Source organism: Athene cunicularia (assembly GCF_003259725.1).
Source record: "Athene cunicularia isolate RWA chromosome 18 unlocalized genomic scaffold, athCun1 chr18_part1, whole genome shotgun sequence".
Taxonomy (NCBI): Eukaryota; Metazoa; Chordata; class Aves; order Strigiformes; family Strigidae; genus Athene; species Athene cunicularia.
The window spans coordinates 10897670-10908149 of NW_020799123.1; the positions used below are offsets into that span (position 1 = coordinate 10897670).

At 52.8% G+C, this 10480-nt stretch overlaps 1 protein-coding gene across 1 annotated transcript; it reads right to left on the bottom strand.

The window, feature by feature from the left end:
* Positions 1 to 519: 519 nt before the first annotated feature.
* FAM20A (FAM20A, golgi associated secretory pathway pseudokinase) lies at positions 520 to 10093 on the bottom strand. Its single transcript, XM_026861191.1, has 10 exons — positions 9900 to 10093; positions 9429 to 9479; positions 8659 to 8737; positions 7426 to 7518; positions 5789 to 5904; positions 5191 to 5371; positions 4748 to 4857; positions 4291 to 4372; positions 4148 to 4207; positions 520 to 1174 (listed from the first exon to the last, which is right to left on the bottom strand). The coding sequence occupies exons 1-10, from the start codon at positions 9925 to 9927 to the stop codon at positions 910 to 912; spliced, it is 1065 nt and encodes a 354-aa protein (XP_026716992.1). The 5' UTR covers positions 9928 to 10093; the 3' UTR covers positions 520 to 909.
* Between the last annotated feature and the right edge of the window lie 387 nt (positions 10094 to 10480).

Consider the following 10480-nt stretch of genomic DNA (forward strand, 5'->3'; position numbering starts at 1 on the left):
GGGGGGGGGGCGGACACTATTTTTCAGGGAATTCTGACAACTTAAGCAGTTTTAAAGCTATGGGAAGATGGCCTGAGATAGATTCCCCCTGACTTTGGCAACATGTTTTCACCAGAAGTGGGTGGCTTCTTGAATTGTACAGTCATATGCCTCTGAGCAGTTTGGGTTTTTGTCTTTTTTTTTGGTGTGTGGGTTGTTTTTTTTCCCTTGGGGTCAATGGCAACATATACCTGCCTTTCTCCTGTAACCCAGACTGGCTTTTCCACCTAGGAGACAGATGGAAGTGGTTTTACTGCCCTTGAAGCTTTTGAGGGACGTACACAGATCGAAATGGTGTGGGTTGATCACTCTTGATCAAGACCAAGAGGCAACTGTCTGACTTGGTGGTGAATACTGTGCAGACGCTCTCCAGTCTGGCCATGCCCCATCAATGTGCTGTTGTCTCCGTGGCAGGTACAGCCCTTGTGAAGTAAGATTCCTTTTTTCCCATACCCAGTCTTGATTACAGAACAGACTTACTAAGAGGAAAATGCTCTTGGCATCTCTTTATTCAAGCCTCACCCTTGGATCTAGTTTGTGTCCTTCACTTACAAGACCAAGAGCTCGTGCAGGTTGAGCAAACCAATGGCCGTGTGTTCCCCCCCCCTCCCAAGGGCACAACCAGCTACAGAACAGATCCCTGCTTTTCCACCAGAGTGCTGGTGTTCAGGGTGTAAAGGTCTGCTGCCGCCAGACCACAGCAGCTTTGGTTGAGTACCCAGCAGAGAAGCCCAGTGTGATGCTCAAACATCGGAGGAGTTGCCCCTCTCAGTCTCCGCAAGTGTTTGTAGATGGAAATTACCAGCTATTAAAACTCGCCACTTGCCTTGCAGGGGTTTTCCCTACCTCTGAGCACGAGTTACGGATGGTTTAAGTGGTCAGCTTCGCTCTGTCAGACGCAGGAGCCTCGGGCTGCGTGGTGTCGTTGGCCACCACCTTGGCTTCTCCATACGTGTCTATGCATTTCCTCACAGCCTCCAGGATCAGCTGTAACCGTCTGTCTAAAGCCAAGAGGTGGGGTTCGGTGAGGACCGGGGCCAGGCGGTCCTGCAGGAGGGATTCCCTCATCACGTCGCTGAGCCGATACTCGGGCTCGGCCAAGAGCTGGAGTCGTAATAACGTTGTCCTCTTTATTCTGGGGGAAGCAAAAAAAAAATAAAAATCAGACATCTTAATGCAGACTTCTTGTGACAGCCGAGCAAGAACCAGCTGTCTGTGCCCCTTGGTAGTAGGGAAAGGAGGGAGGGCAGGAGATAGGTGAAGATATTTCACAAAAAAACTTGGGAACAAAAACTTTCCCTTTCTGAAGGAAATGAAAGTTTTTACAGAAACCTCTGCTGCTTCCTTTGTTTTTCCAGACTGCAGAGTATTTGTACTGCAGATTTCTGTCATCAGAGAGAAAAACATGATAGAAGTTCTCAGTAATGAGTGTTTTTCCTCTGAGTCAGAGATGACCCAGTTCCCCAGATTGCTGCAGGGTGGTGCCCTGTTCCCAGGGATGACATTTATGGGGTGCAGGCAGAGGGGGAGGTAAAATGGAGAGGCAGGAATGAGGGAAAAATAATCCTGTATCAAAACCGAGCAAAATGACGGAATAGTTCCTGGAACTGATTCAACTGTGACTTTTCACCTTAAGAGGTACTGAAATTAAATATTCTATCCCTTTGCCAGAAAGTGGGATGCAAAGACATAATCTGAGGACACTTTTGGGAATGAAACTAAGGATTCTGAAATAATTTATTTAATTCTCAGCAAAAGTGTGTTGACTTCAGTATCTCTAATACCGAAATTAATCAGCGGTTTTTCTTATTGCCCTTTAAATTTTGGAAACAAAGTAGTCTATGTCCGTGGAGCCATTTCTATTTAAAAAGCTGAGCCAGAATTTTCAGGTGGAAAAAGGTGTAGTCGGGAACATTTTAACCAGCTCCAGGATTTGCCTTTGTAGGCTTGTTGTTTACCCAGGGCATCGACTGGGAACAGCGATCTGGCTCTCTGCAGCTCTAACAGGCCACGTGTTGTTCAGATGTCAAGAGAGGCTGCTTGGAGCTGCTGTTCCGGGCCGAGCAGCTGCTAAACTGCACCAAGTGCTCATCTTTGGTCAGTGATGCCCGTGGTGTTGCACGAAGGAGGGAGAAAGGTGCTGTGACTGGCAGCCTCCTCCGCGGTGCTGGCGATTTAAACTGCGGCTGTTGTCCTGGCTTGCACAAATAACAACAACAACAAAAAAAAAAAGCCCAGCAAAAAAATCAATTGATCAAGTGCTAAACCCAGCAACAAGGCTGGGAGGTTCTGCTGCTGCTGCTGGAGAAAGCTGCCCGAGGAGCAGATGCGAACCGCAGCAATCGAGCGTGCGTGCGCTCTCCGTCTAGGCAAGGGGTGGCCGAGGAGCTGCTGTGAGTAAACACCAGCTGTGTTTGCTCTGGTCCCAACAGCGACGGGGCTCGGAGGTGGAGAACGGGCTAGTCTGACCCCGCGGGGAATGGCTGAGTTATTGCTGTAACGGTTACATAAGGCGGAACACGGAGCCGGAGATGGAAATCCTGCCAGCCGGCAGTTGGAGCCCTGCTGAGGTTCTGAATTGTTGAAGATCTGACCCAGAGCCTTCTAGGGGCTTCATCAGCCAAGCAGATAGATGTGCCAGGTTAACCGGGGGCCGTTTGCAGGCCTGTCTGTGCCTTGTTGCGGGGTTTGACCCTTTCAGGAAAAGAACCATCTCTTCCTGCGTGGCTGTAATTGTGCCATTCACTGTACTCTGAGCAACGCTGGGAGAGGAGAGCAGCAGACTTCAACGTGTGGGACAAGGACTGGTGTGGGAGCTGTGAAAGGAAGCTAAAAATACCAGACTTAAATCTGCTGGAAGCCAAACTTCAGAGAAGAGCTCGGCTGGGAAGGAGATGACCATGTTTAACCGGGGGGCGAGCAGCCTGTTCAGCGTCCCTGCGGTTTGCGTGGTCCCTCTCGGCTGGAGTGGCTGGAGGACTTTGTTCCCGCTCAGGTGAAATCTGTGGCCTCTGCACTTACTCAAATAAACTTTTTTTACTTCCTTTCCAAGCGTTTGTGGATGCTCCCCTACTCCAAATGGATTGGCTGTTGTGGGAAATGAGGTTTTGTGTGTCTCCCTCGGGCAGCGTGAGTTGCTTTTACGCTGCTCTTGGCTCTAGTTGGCTTATTACAAGGTGCGACTTGCAGGTCTTCTTACCACTGCTCTTTAACAAGAGGAACTAAATTAAGAAGAGCTTCTGGGAGGTGGAAGAATAGGAAGGATATATGACCTGTGGATATTACTGTATACAGGTCAAATTAAGAGGTAGACTTAATTTAAACGGCACAAAATAGGAGTTCAAGAGAAGGATTCGCTGCGAGCCTGCAATTATAAATGAAAGGACTCACTGGGTGCAAATAACAGTTCTTAAAATTAGATCCAGTAATACAAATGTCTGGGGAGAGTGCAGTTAACACCCTGAGGCTGAGATGGAGCGGGTACAGCGAGGAAATAGGTTAGGCATCCCTTAAAGAGAAACCACAGGGGAGCGCGGCTTTTTCTGTCTCTTAAATTTGACTTTCAGCGGATGATTTATGTCAATTAATTAAGGGGGAAGATAGGATTCAGATAGTAGAATTTATGAGCTTCTCCTTAATGCCATGGGAAGAAGAAACCTGATGAACTGTATCAGAGTTCTACCAGGCTTTTGGATGGATTCTGAGCTCCATGTCAGATGAACAGGGCTGAGAGCACCTCGTGTTGATGGGCTGGGAGATGCCAGTAGGCACTTCTGGAAGGGTTTGATCCAACGGACAGTGTCTCCTGGTCTGGCGGTGAGAGCTTTTACACTTGCCTTTTAGCTTCAGCAGGGAAGTATCCAGGAAGGGTAGTTGAATGACAGCGTAGCAGGCTGCAGCACATCAGAGCTTAATACTCTGATATAAAAGCTTAATCCCTGCTTCAGGGACAATTTGCCCGGCCTGCCCCCTTGGCTGGGATTAGCAAAGGCTCTTCCCTGCACTCTGGATGGAGCCAGGCCTGGGTGACTTACCGCAGCAAGTGCTGCTGGTCTGTTATGGTGGAAACACCGACGTGTCTGGGAAGGGGGATGAACCTGGCACTTACGTGCAACACTGGGAGAGCGGGGCCAGGATGGAGGTTTCGTCGTGAGAATGTCGCCCGAACCTGGTGGGTGAAGCAGAGAGCACAGAGCTTTAGTGCCTGCCCACCACCTTCCCCCCCTCCCCAGAGTCCTCCCACAGCCTCACCCTCTGGCGTTGTCCAGATGCAAGAGGAAGCCATCGTCCCCGAACTTGGTGAACATTTCATAGTGGTGACGGTCCATGTTCCCTGGTAAAGGGCAGACAGAGGAACAGAGTTTCCCTTGCGTGTGACAGAGTGATTTTCTAAATTATCCTATGTTTTCTTCCAGATCTGTATGAAATACTTGTTGCCTTGCTGGAAGCATCTAAGATGCTCAGAGCTGCTGCTTTCAACTTGCTGAACCCCCTGGGGAGTGGGTTGGGGTGGGCCTGGGGGTCCCCCCTTGCTGGCAGCACATCAGGAGGGGTCGTGCTGGCTGGCTGTGGGGAGACAGGAGTCTTCAAAAACTGTCTCTGGAGCAGAAGGGATGGCTTCGAGAAACCCCGTGGCATGGCAAGGCAGACAGACTGATGCCAAAAACCCCCGCGGAAGGAAGGAACGTTATTTCCCCCTTCACCATACCTATGAGGAAGTCAAATATGGCCATGTCGATAATGTTAAGCAGCCGGTTGCCGTTGCTGTAGGGGTAGATCTCCCTCACCGTGTTGCAGTAGAGCGGATTCACTTCCCACCTGCAGGAGACGGAGGAGAAGGGGAGACACACTCAGTGGTTGCTGTTGCCGTGTCCCAACAGCGCCCCAAAGCCAGTCTCCCGTGTGGAGATGGAAATGAGGAGGACTTAGATCTCCCTCCTTGTGAGTGCAGGAGACTGGAAGTCAACCCCAGTCAATGTCCAGGCATTAAGAGTTATTAGATTAATTATGGGCATTCTCTAAACCTTGGCCTTCCTCTGCCTGGACATACAATTTCTGTACGTACGTCTGTGTGTCTGTACGCCGCTCATTCTCCTTCCCGTGTGCTCCCTGCAGCGCAGATATGGGAAGCAGCATCATTTACCCACTTACTCCTCTTTTCCATCGAACGAGTAGGACCGGATCCATGGGTTTGGGATGGAGAGTCGTGGTGCCAGGTTGAGGGACGGCAGGAAGGCGGAGAGGGACCCTTCCAGGAGGTGAGGGTTCCCACACACCGCGTACTCAGTCTTGCACATGTACGGGCACTTGGCAAAGAAGCACACGTTGCTGGCTGGGAGGAGAAGAGAGAGGAGAATGGGGAAAGGAGCTGTGATCTGCAGGAGACCGCAAGGTCGCCTGGGCTGACTTCTTCCCCATCGTGTGACAGTGACTGTGTATATTGTGGTGTACGTAACCACATCGTGGATGTGAAACTGCCAAATCGTGGACAATACCTGGAGTTTGGTCGATGGACAGACCTAGTTCTGTGCTAGTGGAAGAGTTGAGGGAAAACTGGGTGTGGGACTGGATCTGGCAGATGATTCCAGCTGGAGGCTGAGGGACATCCCTGCTGTAACCGTGTCTTTGTGCGTGTTTCAGTGAAGCATTTAATCTCTGCTCAACAGCACAAATCCTGCCTGCAGATCCTGCTCTTCCACCCAAATGGACCAACACGTCTAATCCCAGCTGGTGGCAGCCAAGTGCCTACCTGGCGAGACAAAAAAGACGCTCTGCAAGATCTCGTTCTTGGTGACCTCCAGGATCTCCTTGGTGACGTTGATCAACCTCCCGACTGTGGGCGGCACCCTCCGGAAATCCAGGATCCTGCACAAAAGGGAAGCGCCTCAGAGCCTGTGGTGCAAAGGGATGTCACCGCACAGGATGGCAGTGTGGGACGGCAGATGCTGCCCTGTCCTGTCCCTTGGTAAACCTTTGGAGGGCTGTACCTGCGTGGATTCTTTTTTTTTTTTTCCTGCCAGCTTCTTTCTAGCAAATAGCCAGGATTGTTTTACCCTCTGGACCAAAATGTGGCTGAGTTTGGATTTTGGTATTTTAATAGCTGCTGTCTGGAACAATCTGGATGTTCTCCAGGATTAATGTTTTTTTTTCCCTAACTGCTTTCTCCCATCCCCTCACACGCAAGCTGCGTCCTTTGGGAGCCAGAAGAGCCTTTTGGGCCCTTCTACAATGTTGAGTTTGATATGGAGCAAAGATGTGTTGAACCTGGTACAAGGCGACTGAGACAGTGGGAGGTGAGGAGGCATCACCCCACTCAGAGACACTCATGCCTGGCTGATTCATCTCAAATATTCTTGAAAAAATCAGGGCCTGGGGCAGAAAGGCATTCATGGCAGTGAGTGGAAAGCCGCTGTTGATTGCTGAGTCAGTAACACGGCGTGAACCAGCTAATGCTGTGCTTTGCTCCCTGGGTAATGCCCTCTGCTTCTGAGAATCAGGCACAAAACAGGATTTAGCCTGTTACTTATTGAGCAACGTTTAAAGAAAAAAAAAATTATATGCTTTCATCTAGCATCTTTCAGCTCTAAAAACCACAAAGCACTTCAGAAAAGCAGTCGGGTCTCATTTTTCTGGCAGTGGAGCTGGGCTGCAGAGACAAGCTGAGGGTAGCTGAGTCAACCAGAGTCACTGCGGTGATGTAGGGGCAGAGCTGGGAAGGGAATTCAGCTCTCCATTCCCTCGCTTGGTGCTTGAGCTGCAGGACTTAGTCTAGTCCTGCTTATTGTATAAGTTGGGTGTGGGAACTGGAGACCCCCATCCATGACCATCATCAGGGATCACTTTCCCTTGATGTTCAGTACTCATCCCATCGAGGGGAAGAAGGCTGCTGCTCTGCTCTTCTAATAAGGGTATTTTTGATTTTATTAAATACAAAGCCAGCTGGCAAGAGGCGCCAGGTTAATTGCTCATCAGCTGAGGGCTTGAAACTGCATGGCTGCAGTTTATCTCAATCCAAAACACGCCTTGATTGCTGATTGAGCGTGTGACTCCCTCACCGGGAGGGGATCCAGGCTGCGCCCAGAGCTCATCTTCGCACTTTGATGCACGGGAGGGATGACATGCGTGTGGATACCTGACCCCTTCACCACCTGGACTTCACCCACCAGCCTCTTCTCGTGCAGTGGCCATGGCGAAGCTGATCCCTGGGCTTCAGAGGAGAGCCAGAGCCACCCCCATGCCCAAAAGACGCATCAGCTCCCGAAGGGGTGCTGCAAAGCCCTCGCTTATCTAAGGCTAAGCAGCTCTGCAGGGCTCAGCACGGCTTTTCTCATGCCAGAGCTGTCCGTGGGCAGAGGCCGGGGTGCTGGCACCGTGGCAGGGCCCTACCTGTCCAGGTGGAAGGCGGCGATCTCCGCGTTGTGCCGCTGGAAGTCAACGAAGTAGAAAAAGTCCTCGGGAGTCTCTTCCTCACGTTTCTGCCTGGGAAAGAGCAAAGGGGTTAACCTAACGGAGCAGGGCGGTGCGGGCAGCAGCACTGCAGGCAGCTGGCAGGAGCCCGGATGGACGCAGAGCGGAGGCGCGAGGACAGCGCACTCGGGGTGTGTGGCCACCACGCTGGTCCCAGGGCCACCGGGCAGAGCTGCAGTGCCCGGGCCAGGACCCAAAGCGCCTGGTGCTGAGCTGAGGTCATCACCCACCATGCTGGGGAGCAGCACTTGTGCCCTGTCTCGTTGGCAGGTGGGTGAGGGAGGCTGGAGGGCTGACTCTGGACTTTAAAACCTTCTGTGCCAGAGTTTAGACCCACGTACTTAGGACAGCGTTTTGAGTGGGTATAACATGGGGGGACTCCAGAGGCCACGCTCCACTTCTTGTTTCCCCGTGGGAGGCAGAGAAGAGCTTAGGTTTGATCCTCTCACCCCTCAGATGGGAACAGAAGTTCATTTAATTTCATTTTCTGGCTGTCACACAGTGCCCCAATATGTGCAGCCTGTGAATTTGCATGCCCAGCCACACAGTGGAGCCCTCCTGGTTCAGCTGAGTGCACAGACACTTTCCTTCCCCTCCTGGACCTGCCGGACACGGGGCAGAGGTGGCTGGAAACCAAGGGGAGAGGAGCTGGCTGTCTTCTGGCTGAGCAAACCATCCCAGCCGGCGTGCTGCCAGCTGCCCTGCCTCGGCACGGAAAGTAAAGTGACTGGGAAGAGATGTGAAGAGTCCCGAGGGGCTACAAGTAAGTGCAAAGAAGCAATTTAAAACTCTTGTTTGAGGTGACTGGGACTGATGGCTGTTTCTTGGAAATACTCTGGGGAATCCAAGGAGAAACAAGGTAAAACACAAAGTCAGCTGGGGAAGAGGAAGAAATGGGCAAAGCTCTTGAGAGAACAAGTGTCCCAAGGTCCTTCGCCGTCTGGCATCTACGAACCGAGAAATTTCCAACATCAATTAAGCAGTGTGGGAACATCGGTGTATGTCTGCGCATCCCTGGGATGGTGCGAGCAGTCAGTAACAATTAAACATTTTTGGTTGTCAAGGTAGGTGAATGCGGGCGAGGAAGGATGCTCAGGTGCTTCAGTAAGTGGCTCTGGGGGACGCGGGGGAAGCTCTGCCAGCGTGACTTACCTCATCGGCTTGAACATGGCTTTCCCAAAATCCTGGAACCTGAGGACCAGCTTCAGGTGCACACCGCTGGGCTTCACGACTTGGGGAGGAAACGGGACGTTAGCTGCCTGGAAAGCCTCCCCGGTGCGCGGGGAAGCACCGGGTGTGCACTCAGACACAATTCATCATCCCACCCCGGTGAGCCCATCCCATCGCTCCTTCCAGCTGCTTTCCTTGTCCCCCCTGCTTCTGCAGTTTACCCTCCCTCTCCCCTGTGCCACAGAGATTTCCCTCCACCACTTGTCCCACAAGCCATTTGTTACGTCCTCCTGGGGATGTTTTCCTTTGTCCCCCAGCAGAAACCAGTGGTGTACTGGTGTCGTGGCACCCACATTCCAGCTTCTGCTGGGGCGATGGGTTTTAATTGAAGGGAGAAGGGCCTGGCATTGCCTGGCTTTACATTTCCCTTGTTGAGGTTAGGATGGAGGAGTTGGGGAGTGAGGTCAGCTGAAGCTAGACTGGCTCTGAGGAAGGATTTCTGTGCAGAAGGGGCTGTTGGGCGTTGGAATGGGCTGCCCAGGGCAGGGGGGGAGTCCCCGGGATCCCTGGAGGGGTTGAAGAGTCGGGCTGACCCAGCACTGAGGGATTTGGTGGAGTTGGAATGGTCGGTGTGAGGTTCATGGTTGGACTGGAGGAGCTTCAAGGTCTTTCCCAACCTTGATGATGATTCTGTGATTCTGTGGAGCAAGGGCGTGCGGGGGGAGAGCAGGGACCCGCAGTGTCACACTCACTCTGGCTGCAGTCGCAGGCTCCCAGCAGCGCTTTCTCATCCTGGCTGTAGTCTGCAAGGGCAGGAGGAGTGGTGAGACCCCGCTGGGCTCAGTCTCTTGCTACTGACCCCCCCTTCCAGCACTGGGCATGCAGGGGGGTGCTCCCTGCCTGCCCCAGCCTGGCAGCCCCAGTGCCACTGGGGCATAGTCCCCTTCGGAGGCAGCCTGGGGAGACTGAACGACTGTGCAACGGGCCCCCAGCATGACAAGCACCAAAAAATGCTGCATTACGGGCCACAGCTTGGTTCTCCCATCTCAAGGTAAGGGCCTGGCGACTGCAGAGCCCAAAACCTGCCGGGAAGCTGGCTCAGGGCTTCCTCCAGTGAGCAACATCCCCTGCCTTGTTTGAAAAGTGACTTTGGGGAGGGGCTGGAGTCCCCCAGCCCCATGCAGCTCCCAACAGCCCCATCCCCATGGCAGGAGGGGGCTTACCAGCACTGATAGTGGTGAAGTCTTGCATGTCCCGGAGGAGCCTGTTGACGGCGGGGCTGGAGCGTGGGTAGAGCCCATCCCGGCTGATGCCCAGGTGGAACTGGAGCCAACTGGCCTCCGGCCGGAGCGGCAGCGGTGCTGCGGGGGAGGTTAGGTTGAGCTCCTCCCTGTAAAGCTTGTGTCTCCTGGAAGAAAGTGGTTATGGGGTGATAAGGATGAGCCACCTTTACTGCTCTGAGCCCAGAGGCTGCTGGGGAGTGGGGAGGATGCTGGAGGGCACGGGGTGGATAAGGACTATGGGTGCTACCCCAGGGGAAACTGAGACAGGGAGTGATGACTGAGATGGTCAAATGTCTCACAAATTGTGCTGCTTTCTTGCTTCTGCAAAGCCCTGGGAAAGCAGCCTCAAGTGGGAACACAAGGGACTCTCTTGTCTTCTCCTCGTCCCATCAGGACCAGGAGGGGTGTCAGGGCATGGCTGGAGCTAAACCACATCTCCTTTAATACAAGGGCTGGCCTAAGTGATGGATGAAGTGCTTTCCAGAGGGACTGCAGGCTCCGGACCTGGGGAGGGGATGTGA

Coding starts and splice junctions, on each gene's coding strand:
- FAM20A (XM_026861191.1), bottom strand. CDS start 9,927: ATGCAAGACTTCACCACTATCAGTGCTG. Junction 9,480..9,899: donor CTTCACCACTATCAGTGCTG/GTAAGCCCCCTC, acceptor CTGCCCTTGCAG/ACTACAGCCAGGATGAGAAA. Junction 4,208..4,290: donor CATCTGGACAACGCCAGAGG/GTGAGGCTGTGG, acceptor TTCACCCACCAG/GTTCGGGCGACATTCTCACG.